The sequence below is a fragment of the Taudactylus pleione genome, unplaced genomic scaffold (assembly GCF_031769625.1).
Source record: "Taudactylus pleione unplaced genomic scaffold, aTauple2 ptg000198l, whole genome shotgun sequence".
In the NCBI taxonomy this organism is placed as follows: Eukaryota; Metazoa; Chordata; class Amphibia; order Anura; family Myobatrachidae; genus Taudactylus; species Taudactylus pleione.
Window position 1 is genome coordinate 12,899,398 of NW_028284600.1, and position 16,978 is coordinate 12,916,375.

Sequence of the window (16,978 nt, forward strand, 5' to 3'; positions counted from 1 at the left end):
TAATGGGTCACAGATGTGCTGGTGTGTCCTTGCTGATACACATCATCCGCCCATTCAGCACCAAATCAGGCCCTGCTACACAGCACAGATACACAGCTGTTTTATGCTCCACTTATTAGGCGGGATGCACCAAAACCAGAAATATGGTCATACCCCCAAAAACTCAGTTTTCGGAGGGTTTATCCGCATTTCTCATATGCCCCAAGCTCCGGTACATCTGATTCGTTTCTATGGGCAACACCTTCACTTCTATAAACTCGCCCTTTAGTAAATACTGTATACCCCAATGGCTCAAACCAATGAAATGCAAGTTGTGCTGCTCGCCTAGGGAAACAATAAGTCGCTTTCTTGAAACTTGTCTGATTATTTACAGCAATGCAGTAGCTGAAAACAACACGGCCAGCGAAATGAATGACACCGATGAATAAGCCCAGAATACATTTTTAATTTTCGAGCCTTTTAGGTCCAACACACTATTGTAGTAAATCACTTGCCGCCTAGCAAAGTCTACTATTTACATTGACCAGCATCTGTTCATACCGGTGTTTTTATTAGTATTAACAACCGATAGATAAAATAAACTCCTCACCGCTATCCTATATTCTAAATTCCAAATCAACAACCTTTTCGTATGAGAACATAAGTGTTGTGTGACTCAGTCTTCAGTCGTCCTCTTCCTGTTTTCACCGTCGTCTTCTACAAAACTGTACATGTCTTAGATTTGTCCTGCTGTCCGCCATCTCCTCCAGCTTGGTCTGTAAAATACAAGGGGAATGTTATTGATTGCAGGGGGGGATACAAGTTCTGTATCATTGCTTTAGTAAATGCCCCCACGGTTGCTGATTTATTGTTGAGTATGATCTGTGAATTTGAATGTTTGCTATAAATCATTTGTAATGCTCTGTTCCCCCTGGCACAGTCTCCGTTTTTTTTTTCTAGTTTTGATAGAACATGAAATCCAAACTATAATTCATCTCCTGTCCAAACACTGAGGCATTGGAACCTGGAACAGACTAGAAAAGCATGATAATGATATAATTAATTTGTTGCCGCATCCATTTACACGTACACTTAGGTTTATTTTGTTTTTGAATTCTTTTTTTTTTTTTTTTTTTAGTAAGCTTTTATTTATGGTGTATCTATAAGGATGACCATATATTTTCAGAAAATGTACAAAATGCTTTCAGTGACAGTTGCTGCTATAAGCAGCAGTTAAACGTCTCCACCCCTGTTCTAAGGTGGAGATGTACTAAGCCTTGGCGAGAGATCAAGTGGAGAGCAATACAGTACCATCCAATCAGCTCCTAACTCGCTTTATAGGCTGTGTTTTGAAAAATGACAGGAGCTGATTGGTTGCTACTTTCTCCATCCACTTGACCTCTCTCCAAGGCTTAGTATATAGACCCATAAATATGTTTTTAGATAGAATTTCTACTGTGCGGTTGGTGTAGTGGTTAGCATTATTGCTGCGATTCCCACCAAGGCCCTAACGGTGTGTGGTTTGTATGTTCTCCCAATGTTTGCATTGGGTGTTCTCTGGGTGCTCCGGGGTCCTTTCACAATCCAAAAACATAGTGGTAGGTTATTTGGATTCTGCAAAAAAAAGAAACGTGTGTGTGTGTGTATGTGTGTACACCTGTATATGGCCAAATATTCAGACACCCCCTCCTCCATATTCCATAACAATATATACCCCAACTACAGATATACCCCCGGACTAAAAGACCTGGCAGTCCAGACCTTTCTGTTTTACTGGATGGGTAAGATCATGTTATTCATGGGACTGAGAGGTTCAGAGGGGGAAGAGTATCTATAACAACCTTAGGTACTTTGGGTGGGTCATTGCTGCTCAACTTTATGCTACAATTACTTTGTACTGTAGTTTAGGTTAACCTCTGACCATGATTTTATGTTGTAAAGTTAAGTGTATCACTACAAAACAATTCATTCAATACGCCAGTAGGTAAAGAAAATTGCTCCCATTACTTGCTGGCCCTGAATCATGTATGAATGAGATGGTCTGGCTCGGTGACAACCTCCCAACTCTGGAAATTGTTTTCTTCTGTAGATCACAAATTAATATAAAAATGCAATTTGGTCATCTTTGCTATAGCAGTTTGGCTACTTAGACTGCAATAAACAACCACTAGGGGCGAGTAGTACACTTTGATTGGCAGGGTCTGTGCCCTCACTAATGCTGCTGATGAGAACACAATAGAATGGTCTGTTACAGTCAGAGGTGTAGTATGTGGCCAGGGTGCCCGGGGCACAAGTGTGCTACCGCCCCCCCCCCCCCCCCCCCCCAGAAAATAAAAGGGTGTGCTATAGAATATAACCGCTACATATATATATATATATATATATATATACACATACATACATACATGGCAGGGTCATACATACAAACACATATACACATACAGGAACGGTCACGCATTCGTACATACATAGACACACACATACAGGCAAGGTCACAAACATACACATGCAGGCAGGGTCACACCATTCATTCATTCATACATACATACATACACACACATACAGGCAGGGTCACACATTCATACATACATAGACACACATACAGGCAAGGTCACACACAGAGGCAGGGTCACACCATACATACACACACACCATGCAGGCAGGGTCACACCATTCATTCATACATACATACATACACACACATACAGGCAGGGTCACACATTCATACATAGACACACACATACAGGCAGGGTCACATACATACATACACACACATGCAGGCAGGGTCACATACATACACACACATGCAGGCAGGGTCACACATACATACACACACACACAGGCAGGGTCACATACATACACGCAGGCAGGGTCACACCATACATACACACACACACATACATACAGTCAGGGTCACACATTCATACATACACACACACACATTCATACACATACAGGCAGGAAGGGTCACATACATACACACAGGCAGGAAGGGTTACACATACAGGCAGGAAGGGTCACACATACATATACATACAGACAGGAAGGGTCACATATACATATACACACATACATACAGGCAGGAAGGGTCATACATACAGGCAGGGGGGTGATAGACATAACTACTGGGGTATAACCTCGCTTACCTTAATGTGGACCCCACAGCTTCTTCCTCATCGACATGCTGCTGTGGCCCCGCCTCCTGCTGGGGTCAGATGAACATGTGCCGAGCTCCACCAATCAGGGCTCAGCACAAGCTCCTCTAGTGACCAGGAGTTTCTCACTAGAGCAGGAAGGCAGGACAGGAGCTGTTGCTGCTGCGGACTGGCACAGCCTGTCAGCTAGTTGACAGCTGCTCCAGATTCCGACTTCAGGGCGCCCTCTGGTAAGTAAAGCGTCTAGAGCTCGCGCTCCAGTGGAACCGCCCTCCCTACGCCCCTGGTTACAGTCACCAGTTTAATTGATTATTTTACATTTCCACTAGGGTAGTTCAGCACATTACTGTGTGTAATCTCTGCCAGAGAAGACTCTATTGAGGGTAAAATGACCTGGTCAGCCTGACAGTGTCATACAAGAGGTTATCTGTTTATTACGAGCATCAGAAAGCAAAGCAAAGAGAATCTAATTTAGAGAAGATCTATAGATATGTCTATATAAAAGGGGTTGGGTATGAAATCCCGGCTGTCGGGATGTCGCAGTTTAGAGTACCGACAGCGGCATCCCGACACCCATAGGAACGCATGGTAAGTATTTTCCCTACCCTAACTCTCCCTCCCCGGTGCCTAAACCTAACCTCCCCCCTAGTGCCTAAACCTACCCTCCCCGCACCCTAATCCTAACACTCCCTCCCCGGTGCCTAACCCTCCCCCTTATGCCTAACCCCACTAATTAACGTTAACCACCCCTGAACACCCCGATACTTACCTTCGGGATGCCAACATGTCGGGATTTAGACCGTCAGCATCCTGCACGCCGGGATGCAGACTAAATCCCATATAAAAGATATGCTTTATATGTTATCTTTTATCATTTGTCCTCTATTTGGAAAGGTTACTTCAAAATCTATAACTGTTACCTCTGCAGAGGGAGCAATATGGCATCTTATAGTATATGTTTGACTAATCCAATAGATAATACTTCTACTAACAAAGCGATAAACAAGACCATTAGCAACGAACATCTCGTATCAAAAAAACTCCTAACTCGTCCCCTTTGCTCAGCACAAGATCTGCACCTCTAATCTACATGCATTATTTGCTCCCAGTCCCTATTGCAGGACTCTTTTCGTGTGACATCCACTCAGTGGAATGGCCTCTCTCAGATGAGACTTTCTTCTAGCCTCCAAACCTTCAAGCGTTCCCTGAAAATTCACCTGTGCAGGCAAGCTCATCAAATTCCAGAACCACTCACTTAAAACCCCTCTACACAGTTCACACAAAATGTACATGTGTTCTCTTGCCATTATCAACCCTCTAACCCATGGTCAATCTTGCTGTATGAATAGATGTTATAGCTCACCATGGGCCTGATTCATCACGGATCGCAATTGCAACAGCGTACGCAGATCGGCTGATGGTGCATACTGCGCATGCGTATACACCATGGTTTGCACACGCAGGGCAGGATTGCGTTAGCACTGCGATCACGCACGCAGACAGCCATCGCAGAGTGAGTGACAGGATATCAGCGTTTGGGGGTGGTGACGGGGGGAGTGGTTGGAGAAACGCAGGCGTGCTTGTCTGTTTGAACTCTGTTTCTTCGGCGTGCATAAATTGGCCACCGCGACAGCATTCACAGCTTAGGTACTCACTACGTGTGACGAGACTTGCAATTTCTGAGACATGTTAGACCTGCTGTAATTCTGCGCGAGGGTCCGATGTTACAGATGTATACGCAGGATTGCAAGGTTTTACAGATGTGATAAAGAGGTAGTGGGCATCTCTATGCTGGCTGGGCAGTTGCAAACATTAGCATATTTTCACAGCGAACTGCGTGCGTAATCACATTTGCGAATGCAATAGCGACCTGTAATTAATCAGGCCCTATATACACTAAACTTGCAATCTGGCTGGACCAATATGCAATACTGTATGTAGCAGTGCTGTACCTGGCAAGCCTGAAAGCACATGACATCTCACACACTGTCAAGAGCAGGAAGCTGGATGCACTGTGCATCCAAATGATGCTTCACCCGGCATCCCACAAGCTCAGCACAGGTGCTGCGTGCAAATGTGCTGCCTCCTTAGTCTTGCACCCTGGGCGACAGCCCCAGTCACGCACCCTCGGTACAGCCCTGATGTATGGCATTTACTCATGTATCCAAACTCTAATTCCCTATATATTGTATCATTTTAAGCAGAGCCCTCTTACCTCTCTGTGTCTGTTTATACCCAGTCTCGTTTTAGAACTTCCTGATTGTAAAGTGCAACAGAATATGCTGGCACAAGTTAGATATTTACTATAATAATATTAACATATGCATATATGAATAGAAAAAAGTTATTTGAACTATGCATAACTTAGTATTTGTAAAGGAATAAAATGGTAATTAATCCATCAATTCAGTATATATCTTCCCTGTGATTAAAATGCAAATACACATGCCGTAGCTATACAATCCATTATGTGCTAGACATGTGACCAGTTCTGTTCTGGTCTGTAGTCATTCCCCAGTAAGCGCATACAGTCTGCTGTAGGATAGTTTTTGGCAACACAACATGTCGACATGTTCAGGCAGTCAACACTGATAAAATCATGACATGGTCAGAATGTCACCAATGTGGTTTAAGGCATACTTGCCTACATTGCTGGGCAGCTTTCCGGGAGCAGCAGGAGGGGACCTGCTGCTCTCCTCTTCGGGGGGCGGGGCCAGACGATAGATGGCATTAGGCCCCGCCCCCTTTACAGAAAACCCCCGTGATTCGCGGGTCCATGAGGAGGGGGTGGGGCTAAATTATGCGATTTGCCTAATTTAGCCCCGCCCCTTCCCGACGGACCCGATAATTTCAGGTAAAATCTCCCCATCCTGCCCACTTCACTAGGAAGTGGGCGGGATGCGGGAGATATGCCTACTCTTCCGGGATCGCGGGGGGTTGCCCGAAAAATCTGGAGCCTCCCGGGAGAGTAGGCATGTATGGTTTAAGGTCAGTTTTAGGTTAACCCTAATGCTAACCCTGACCCCTAAGCCTAACTAGAACCCTAATGATATCAGATGTCGATTTTTTTCAGGTGTTGACATTTTAACCATGTCAATATCTTAAATGTCGACCTAGTCACCATAGACAATCTGGCTGCATACCAAACTAGTGGTAGTATAGAGTGAGAGATCTTTATGAATAGTATATTTGTGCGTAGAACGTAAATAGACCCGTGGTATTTGAGCCAATGCCTTAACCCACAGGTTCTCAAACTTGGTCCTCAGGACCCCAAACAGTGCATGTTTTGCAGGTCTCCTCACATAATTACTAATGAAATAGTTAGCTGCACCTGTAGATCTTTTAAAATGTGTCAGTGAGTAATGAATACACCTGTGCACCTGCTGGGTGACCTGCAAAAAGTGAACTGTGTGGGGTCCTGAGGACCGAGTTTGAGAACCACTGATCTAACCAATCTTTACTGATGCTAGAGGGTATTTATAGAAACCCTGGGCACTTGTAACCACAGAAGACATGTCAGATGATGTCATTATTCTAGCACAGTTTGGAAAAATCAACACAAATGTGGTTGGTTGCTGTGGGTTACAGCACCTTTGTACACAGTTACCTGCACGCTGGTGTTGATAAATATCCCTAGAACAGTATGTTGTGTTTTCATGTAGTCTTGAATTATCAGGCTCTCAAATCACCTTCTGCAAACAAATACAGCACCTGTTCCATGGACTTTGAGTCCCTCTGATGAGGTCCCTTGTTCTTTAGCCCAGAACCTGAACTCGTGCAGCCAATTACCCAACCGACCGAAACCAATTACATATACTAATGATGGAGCAGCTGGGCAATTGCTGCCCTATGAATATATATATATTTTTATATATGCACAAATTTTACATCTACTAATAACACATAAACCAGATTTCCTGTAACACTGGTGGGTGATGGTCACTTCATAACAGACCCACTAAAACAGCATTGTATGTAGGCAACAGTAGCTACAATCTGTCTATGTGTAAGGTAGACAGTAAAATCTCTTGAGTGAATGGTAGCCATAGTAATAATGACAAGTTTCTATGTCAGTGCAGTGTGTAAAATGATTTCTCCAGCCCCGAGATTACAGAAAATCATTACACAAATTTTCTTTTCATTTTTTAAACACTGATCACTACACACATCTTTATTTATTTAAAGTTTTAAAAGAATCCAGCTTAGCAGTAATCATTAATCAAAACGCAACCTTTCTGTAGGAGCAGTGACCCATAAACTCTAACCTACAGAAAGGGTGTGGGATGTCATTGTAGCTTATTGGAAGTCTCTACAGAGACTCCAGCATGGGTGAGATTAAACAGACCTACAATCTGCATTATGGACTTACACCCCAAATTTCCACACACTTGTCCCCTGAGACCGGACGAATAGTTTAGAAACTATTGGAAAATTGTGGCGTTATAGTTTTGGCTCTGTTACCAATGCACTGCCAATGGGAGACTTTTATGACATCTGATGCTAAATAAAATGGTATTTAAATATGAATTTTTCCTTTTTGAACTGTTTTTTTTATTCCAAAAGTGTACAGTTACCAAAGATCAGAAAACTGCCCAGTATCCATTACACACCATACTGTAACCAGCAAACATGCCCCTGTCCTGCCCCCACTATTTATTTTGGTTTAGTAACCATGGCTCTTGCAGTATTGAACATATGGAAGTATATCAAACAAACTGCATCTTGTCTACAGTAGCAAAGTGAAATTAAAATGCTTAAACTTGACCCTGGCTGAGTAGGAAATATGGGGCTTGAGGATTTGGAGTGCCATATTTTTTCAGGCGGTAATCATGTGGGTCTTACAATGTGTGATGTGTAGTAACGTCACACCTGGCTCTGTTGGTACGCTTACTTTTTCTAGTGAAGGATTGGTGCAGGCACATCCAACATTAGCCGAGAGATTGATGACACATGGAATGGAACATAGGGGCAGATGTATGAAGCTCTGGAAAGTAATAAAGTGCAGAGTTCTAAACGACCAGCCACTCAGCTCCCAAATGTCATTTTTCAAACACAGCCTGTAACATGACAGTTGGGAGCTGATTGGCTGCTCGTTTATCACTCTGCACTTTATCACTTTCCAGAGCTTAGTACATCTGCCCCATTCAGGGGTATTCAATATGGGAGCAAAAAGTCCATGCTGGACTTATCGCTCCACATCAGAGATTTTCCAGGGATAAAGTATCGGGCGCGCGCCCACTTTATCCCCGTATTCAATATAAAAGCTACGAAAACGTGAACCTGCGAAGTGGGATCTGCGAAAAAATACGAAATTTACCTGGAATAAATTGTAGGACCCCCCTAAAGCTGTAAAAACATGGGGGATCACTATGGGTACCCCCGTTTTAGCCTGCAGATGAAAGTTGGGGTTTTAAATAGCCGCAGCAGGTGTTTTTTTTCCCGACATTGAAGAAGTGTTGCAGAAGAGCACTTAGGTTATTTTTTTCGTTTTTGTAAGTGGTCCCATCAAATTGGGAGTACATGAAAATGGGTACTAGCATATTTTTAAGTCCCTAAAGTCTTTATTTAAAAATTCTGCAAATATGCACCTGCCGCTAATAATCTATTCTAGAATACACCTGCCGCATACTTGCAGAATAGCCCTGAACCTATTTCCCTATTTTTAAACACTTTTTTTTTTTTTTCCCCATTTTTTTGTTTTGTTTTCACCCAAAATTTAAAATAATTTTTTTGGGATGTCCCTGTTTTTTGTTTTTTTTTGTAACTTTTTTTGACACCGTTTATTTTAAAATGTCATTCCCAGGGGTGCAGGCTATTTTTTTTAAGCCTGCACCCCTAAACCCCAATTCTGCACTTTTTTTCGCCACCTATTCAGTGGTGAAAAGTTATCCCCGTTTTTTTTCAAAGACTTTTCGAACCTGCGAAAAGTCTTTGAAATTGAATATGGTGTAAAACCAAAACCAGCGAAAATGACGTCATCGGTGCGAAATTATTGCAAAAACTGACTTTTCGCTCCATATTGAATACCCCTTATTGTGAGGGAAATTGGTGGTGGTACATTGAACATTTGTTGAGAGTCAGTGGAACATGGACTGACTGTTCATGGGACGTTTTCTGGACACATGGAAAATTTACCAACAGGTGGTGGCACATGGAGCATTTGCATGGATATTAGTGGTGGCACATATGATGAGAGGTGATAGAACATGGAATGTTTGATCGGAATTAATGGTGGAACATCAGAGACAAACACAGGATTTCTAGAGGGGGGTTTCCAAAATGTTTGGTTTTAAACCAAGTGTGGCCAGCCCATGAAGAGGGCAAAATTAAAAATGAACAAGCTACAGTGTCTTGCTAAAGTATTCACACCCTTTGCATTGTTCATGTTTTGTTGCCTCACAACCTGGAATTAAAATGGATTGTTTCAAGATGTGCATCATTTCATTCACAGAACATGCCTATGACTTTGAAGTTGTTGTGTTTTGTTTTTTTTAATATTGTGAATCCAACAACATTTAGGACAACATAACAGAAAACATCAGCATGCATAACTATTCACCCCCCTAAAGTCAGTACTTTGTCGAGCCACCTTTTGCGGCAATTACAGCTGCAAGTCGCTTTGGATAAGTCTATGAGCTTGCCACATCTTGCCCGGGGATTTTTGCCCATTCCTCAAGGCAAAACTACTCCAGCTCCTTCATGTTGGATTGTTTCCGCTTGTGAACAGCAATCTTCAAGTGACCACAGATTCTCAATTGGACTGAGATCTGGGCTTTGACTAGGCCATTCCAACATATTTAAATGTTTCCCCTTAAACCACTCGAGTGTTGCTTTAGCAGTATGTTTTGGGTCATTGTCCTGCTGCAAGGTGAACCTCCATCCCAGTCTCAAATCAGAGGCAGACTGAAACAGGTTTTGCTCAAGAATATCCCTGTATTTAGCACCATCCATCTTTCCCTTGACTCGAAACAGTTTCCCAGTCCCTGCTGCTGGAAAAACATCCCCACATCATGATGCTGCCACCACCATGTTTCACTGTGGGGATGGTGTTCTTGGGGTGATAGGATGTGTTGGGTTTGCGCCAAACATAGCGTTTTCCTTGGTGGCTGAAAAGTTCACTTTTAGTCTCATCTGACCAGAGCACCTTCCTCCATACATTTGGGGAGTCGCCCACATGCCTTTGGGCAAACTCAAATCATATCTTCTTATTTTTATCACTAAGTAATGGCTTTTTTTCCGGCCACTCTTCCATAAAGTCCAGCTCTATGGAGTGTACGGCTTATTGTGATCACATGCACAGATACACCAGTCTCTGCTGTGGAACTCTGCAGCTCCTTCAGAGTTACCTTTGGTCTCTGTGCTGCCTCTCTGATTAATGCCCTCCTTGCCCGGTCTGTGAGTTTTGGTGGGCAGCCCTCTCTTGGCAGGTTTGTTGTGGTACCATGTTCTTTCCATTTGATGATGATGGATTTGATGGTGCTCCGGGGGATCATCAAAGATTTGGATATTTTTTTTTTTATAACCCAACCCAGAATTGTACTTCTCAACAACTTTGTCCCTGACTTGTTTGGAGAGCTCCTTGGTCTTCATGATGTGATGCTTCTTGCTTAGTGGTGTTGCAGCCTCTGGGGCCTTTCAGAAAAGGTGTTTATAATAACAGATCATGTGACACTTAGATTTCACACAGGTGGACTTTATTTCACTAATTATGTGACTTCTGAGGGTAATTGGTTGCACCAGAACTTTTGAGGGGCTTCATAGCAAAGGGGGTGATTACAAATGCACATGCCAATTATTAGAATTTTATTTATAAAGATTCATTTTTATATATATTTTTCTCATTTCACTTCACCAAATTAGACTACTTTGTGCAGATCCATCACATAAAATTCAGATAAAAAAATTACAGGTTGTAATGTAACAAAAAAAGTAAAAAGCCAAGGGGGTGAATACTTTTGCAAGGCACTGTATATAGTTTGCCTCATACAAAGTACAGTGTATGTATACTTCATACAAATTATAACCAGTAGGAGACAGAACTGAGCTCTCTAAGCACACTGTCATATCAAGACACCTGTCTCTTCTTGCTGGCAGCTGCTCTCTGGTCTGGTGATCACACGCAGCAGACTTGGCAGGAGAAGCTACGTTCTATCCCTTATACTACATGTTGTGGCCACACCTCTAGTAAAGTCATATAATATATACTGTACCACAGCATGATTCAAGATACTGGCCAGGCCGGAGGGGGGTTTTCATGCAAGTGGAAACCCCAGCTGCATTTGCCAAGGAAGGTGGAACATGTGCCACATGAACCCAGATTATAAAGTGTTTGTTTTTTCTAGCTGTTATTCATTAAACCATATAAATCTGTAATAACTTACTTCTTATGGTGCATACACACGATCAGATTTTTCCTTCAGATATGAACGATAACGATTTAAAAATCGTTCAGTCGTTCATATCTGAAGGAAAATCGTTCATATCTGACATGCCTGAACGATGGACGATCAACGATGCGCGTTCCCGTTTGTCAGATAACGATATCTGACATCTGATGGGTTTGCAGTCAGACTTGGACGATTCCATCCATTTTAATGTAGTCAAAAATCGTTCAATCGTTCAAATTGTTCAAAACTTTGGTAAAATCGTTCAAATCGTTCAATCGTTCATCTGACAAGTCTGACAAATCTGACCGCGTGTACGCTCCATAAAGCTGCATACACACACAACGATTTTGTTACCAACGATTTTATGAACGATTTTCTTTCAGATTATCTGTCAGATTTTTTAAAGTGTAATGAACGATTTTTATGAACTACAAACGATTTTTGCATATTCCCTTAATGAAAATCGTTCAGTTGACAAGTCTGACTGAACTACAAACGTGAACGCGCATGAACGATAATCGTTCATCATTTGACTCAGAAAGTGAACGATTTTTTCAAACGATTATCGTTAAACGATATCGTTTAACGATTATCAGTCAAAAAATCGTTGTGTGTGTATGCAGCTTATGACATTATCATTTATAAGTATATTAGTTTTCATTATCACCATACATTTATCCATAAACTTAGTAGCTTTATATAGGTATGGGTATCGTGCTTAAATGTTAGTGCAGAAAAGGAACGGTGCAACACAGATCCTTGTCAACAAAAAAAATCATATATTTACCAAGAGGAACTGCACATTTAAAAATGAGAAGGAAACAAGACTTCTGCTATTTCTTATACTTAAGCTGCCCATCCACTAGGCGATTAAACCTAGCGATGGAGCGATAACGGCGGTTATAGAGTTATAGAAAAATATATTTATAGAGCTGCGATTACAGAATAAAATACTAAATGCAAGGTGTGCCTAAAGGTGACATCTGTGATCAATGTGTTTTATATAAACCTTGGTGGATTTTGTAAAAGCTGTGGCTGTAAAAATAAAATAATACAAAGAAGAAAATAAATGAAAATAAAATTGATGGGCAAAAGTGTTGAATGCAAAATTCCTCATTTTTTTTCTGCTTTGAGTTTAAAAGTAATTTTGGCTTAGTGTTTGGTAGAGTTTTTTGTGTGTGTACATTTTATGCTTCAAAAGTTTGTTTTTAATGAGAGATGTAGGTCTACTGCCACATTTATACTGGAAATATTGCAACCAAGTAAAGGAACAGACGCCGCTCAGTGTAAGTCTCCTCTGCGTCACTCAGGGAACGGCTAATTCCAATAGAAAAAAAACAAGAATATGGAAAAAGAAGAGAGGCGCCAGTGAACATAATGACTTTTACTATACCATAGAGCCACAATGCTGCAAATAATTAAAAGTATATAACTTTTACTCCAAAAATTTGCACAAATATGGCCTGAGTTGGACGTTGCAGGGTCTTTGTATAGCATGCTTACAGTCCCTCCACCAGGAGTACACCCGAGGAGAGCTATAGCTGAGGTGGGGCAGGGCCCAGTGTTACACATCAATAGGCCCAGCCCCCTTGTGCGGAATGTCGCTGATCAGGGGTAGATAAAGAGGAGGAAGGGCCAATGTGATGTGTTTTTATAGAATTACATGACTCTTATCTGGGATTTGCACTTTTTTTCTCCTCACAGTGCCCACTATGTTAGGATATGGGCGGGATGCGGGAGGGCCGCATACTCTTCCGGAGGACTAGCCCCTAATTCAGGAGTCTCCTGCACCTTCTGGTAGAGTAGGCAAGTATGGTACCCAGAATAGCGATATAGCCACCAGAAGGCTAAATGTTCCAGCCTCGTGTGTGTGTGTGTTTGTTTTTAATGAGAGAAATGTAAGGGTAACACTACATTTATACTGAAATTATTGCAAAGTTATATATCCCTCTCTCTCCTTAATCTGTATGATGGTTGTCCTCCCTGGTGTGAAATCTAAGTGTCACATGATCTGTCATCTATCCTTAATCTGTATGATGGTTGTCCTCCCTGGAATACCATCTGCTGCACGTTTGAGATCTATGATTCTCATGGGTTCCCACAATGGAGGGTGCGATGCCCGTGTAGGCCACAAACTGAGCCCTGTGTCGGCCTGCCTCTCGCTGTCGTTATTACGCCTGTTCAGAATGATCACATTCGAGGTTCAAGCACCAACAGTTTTGCACTGGGACCTTGATCGTCATCAGTTTAATGTGAGCTGGTGGTAAACGGGAATTCTAATCCTGGTAAGGGGGAAGGAGGAGGTGGTCGTGGGTAACTTCTGAAAACCATAATAGTAAAGTAAAAAAGATAAAAGCTATGATTGGCAGCACATTCCCCATCTACAGACACAACCCCTATACCACCAGACTCGCCGTTCCAGCTCAGACCTTCCTGGGTCGCCAGACAGGTAAGAACTTCATATTCCCAAACCCTTGCATCCACAGACAAAACTCCTCTCCAGTATCCTTTACCAAACTCCAGTTCTTGACAAACTCTGTCCTCAAGGCACCCTAACAGTCCGTGTTTTAAGGATATCCATGCTTATAGTTGCCAACTCTCCCTCATTGTCAGGGAGACTCCCTGAAATAATAGCAGTCTCCCTGAAGAGTCTAGTAATTTCCCTGATTCTGCCTTACCCCAATTATGAAGCTGTTATATTTAAAAAACAGAGCTATATACATTCAAATGAGATCATTAGTATAATTTCCCTGCATTGGTTATAAGGCATAATGATCCCTATGGCTACATGCGTTTTCTGAAAAGTATTAGTGTGTTTTCATTAACAAGTAGATCTTACCAGGGGAGTATCTATAATGGGTGCAGGGAGCACATGGGCCCCCGGGTCCAGGGGGGGCCCACACCGCACACCCTGCACCCAGTGGCAAACGCAGGATTTCTAGAGGGGGGTTTCCAAATTCTTGATTTTAGAGTGAGTGTGGCCAGTCCATGAGGGTATAATTAGCACTTATCCAGCTTTAATATGCGTCATACAAAGTGTATTGTGTGTCATAATTCCAGCATATAGAGGACCAGCGATCACAATAAGCCATTATATGTGGCAGTAAGACCATCCTGTCTGAGCTGAATGGTTTTACTTTAGATGTGTACACCATTCCAGAGTATTAGAGCAAGTCCGGGAGCCTGGAGGAGCAGCAGAAGAACCTAGCACTGCCCTGGACATATATGTACATATTGGGCTCTATAGCAGCACATCCTTAACAGTGCATCTTTTCCAGATCTCCTAGTTGGTGCACAGGTTATTTATTACTGACTGACATGTTAAAAGATCCACAGGTGGTACTAATTACTTCATTTGTGATACTGGGAAGAACATACAGCACTAGTAACATTCTATTATATTACTATTTCTATTGTGGTCATGGTGTGGGCTGGGGAGGGGGGTTTCCAGGCAGACTGAAACCCCCCTTGCGTTTGCCTATGGCACCCATATTTTCTAAAACGTACCTTTCCAAGGTCCCACGTCTGGTCTCTCAGCGCTGGTCAAAACGCTGGAAAATTGGCACTGGAGTACACTTTGGGCACACTCTAGTGCCCAGAGTCTTATTCTGCGGTGGCCAGCCAGCCAGCCGCATCAGTCGGCTGCCGGGGTGAGAGAAGGGGGCCCGTGACGATGGATGCACACGGGCCCCCTCCTCTCTAAAGACGTCCTTGGATCTTGCTAACTGCTTTTGGGCTCATTTACATTTGGATATGTCAATTTTATGACACGCCTCTCAGATGTAGCAGTACACGCCCACTGTAACACGCGCTCATAGGTGCTGCTTTCACAATCTCCCTGAAATGCTATTTCAAAAGTAGGCAAGTATGGCTTAAGTACAGCTGACTTAACTAGTACCTCAGTCAGTTTGATTATACCATCTGTGCACAAGCATGGTTATCCTTAAAACCTGAACTGTTAAGGAGCTTAAAGCTGGCTACACACTGGCAGATATATTGGGCGATCAATTGAAAAGCCAATATATATCGTATTCCCATCAGCCAGTGTGTACCAGCGATATGTATGTGAATGATGTCGTTCACAGACGTATCGCGTCGGCTGTGCTGCAGATATATCTGTCCATTGTGCTGTGTGTACGGGCGATCAGCCAACAGCCTATTCACTTGCAGCAGCGTGGAGGGGGTCGCGGCGACCCACGGACAGATGATGGGTGTTCAGTGTATATGAACAACCATCATCTGCAGATATATATCTGCGAGGTGTGTACCCAGCTTTAAGGACCGAATTTTGGGAAACTCTGCACTACTCTCTAATCTAAATCCTTTTACTCGCCTATCTTAATTGCCTCACCCAAATGTTAGGTTGTGTAATTCTAATTTAGGCTGCTGATTGGGCCCTTCTTGTGCTGCTTGTGTGAAGCCAATCTCCTAGGCTAAATCTGCAACTGGGTAATGTCCGGGTTACATGTGCTAGAAGTTCCTAATTTACAATTGGCATGCCTCTGATATTCCATATTGTCTGGTATCACTCTTGCTATTACTGTCTGTAAAAAAAAGTTTTGTTTCTAAAAGTGACAGACACTAACAATAGAAATTATACCTTCAGGTTTTATAAAGGTGTTATATACCAAATAAAGGCCCTCATTCAGAGCCGTACGCTCTGAGCAGAGCGCACGCTCTGAATGAGGGCCGCCCTCCATAAAAATGGAGCGTCCTCCTGGACGCTCGTATAGCCGTGGGTCAATACAATGGGATGGGGAAAAAATTGGCAAATATGTGTATGCTTTTCCCTTATTTTACCCTTTCCCATTCTATATGGTGCACCTTCAAACACTCTGGGCTTTATTTACGAAGCAGCAGTTTTGGTAAGCCGCTACTTCCAGGCGGGTTGCAGGTGAAAATTTAAAATGGCACTCAGCGTAAAGCCATACCTGCAGACAGGGGCTGGCTGGCAACTTTTAGCCTGGGGGCAAATACATGCAGGCGGCCCTGGCAGAGGAGTAGCGTGTAGCCAGGGTGCCCGAAGAACGTGCGTGCTATGGTGCCGCCCCCCCTCAAGTGTTTCAGGGAGGAGGCGGGTCCATATGGGATTAATGTAAGGTGCCCATATGCAGTGCCCCCGTGTGCCACAGGAGAGAACACCCTTATGCAGGCCTCCAGTAGTGACCCCAGTAGTGATCCTCCCTATGTAGTGCCCCTTGTGCCCCCAGTAGTAAGCCCCTTATATAGTGCCCCCAATAGTGGTACCCCCTATGCAGTGCCCCTTATATAGTGCCCCCAGTAGCAGTCCACCCCCCATGCAGTGCCCCAATAGTGGTAACCCTTATGCAATGCCCCTTAAATAGTGGCCCCAGTTGTAGTCTCCCCCCTATGCAGTACCCCTAGTATTGCCCTTTATATAGAGCCCCCAGCAGTGGTCCCTCGATGCAGTGCCCCCAGTGGTAGTCCCCTCCCCCT

The 16,978-nt window shown here is 43.1% G+C and overlaps 1 protein-coding gene across 1 annotated transcript in view; it reads right to left on the bottom strand.

Annotated features, from left to right (window-relative positions):
* Positions 1 to 458: 458 nt before the first annotated feature.
* Positions 459 to 16,978, bottom strand: part of PDE6C (phosphodiesterase 6C) — a 106,272-nt gene continuing 89,752 nt past the window's right edge. Inside the window, exon 22 of the mRNA XM_088476984.1 lies at positions 459 to 755. Within this exon, the coding sequence (XP_088333110.1) occupies positions 697 to 755 (59 nt within the window). The 3' untranslated portion in view covers positions 459 to 696. The remainder of the gene's footprint in view (positions 756 to 16,978) is intronic.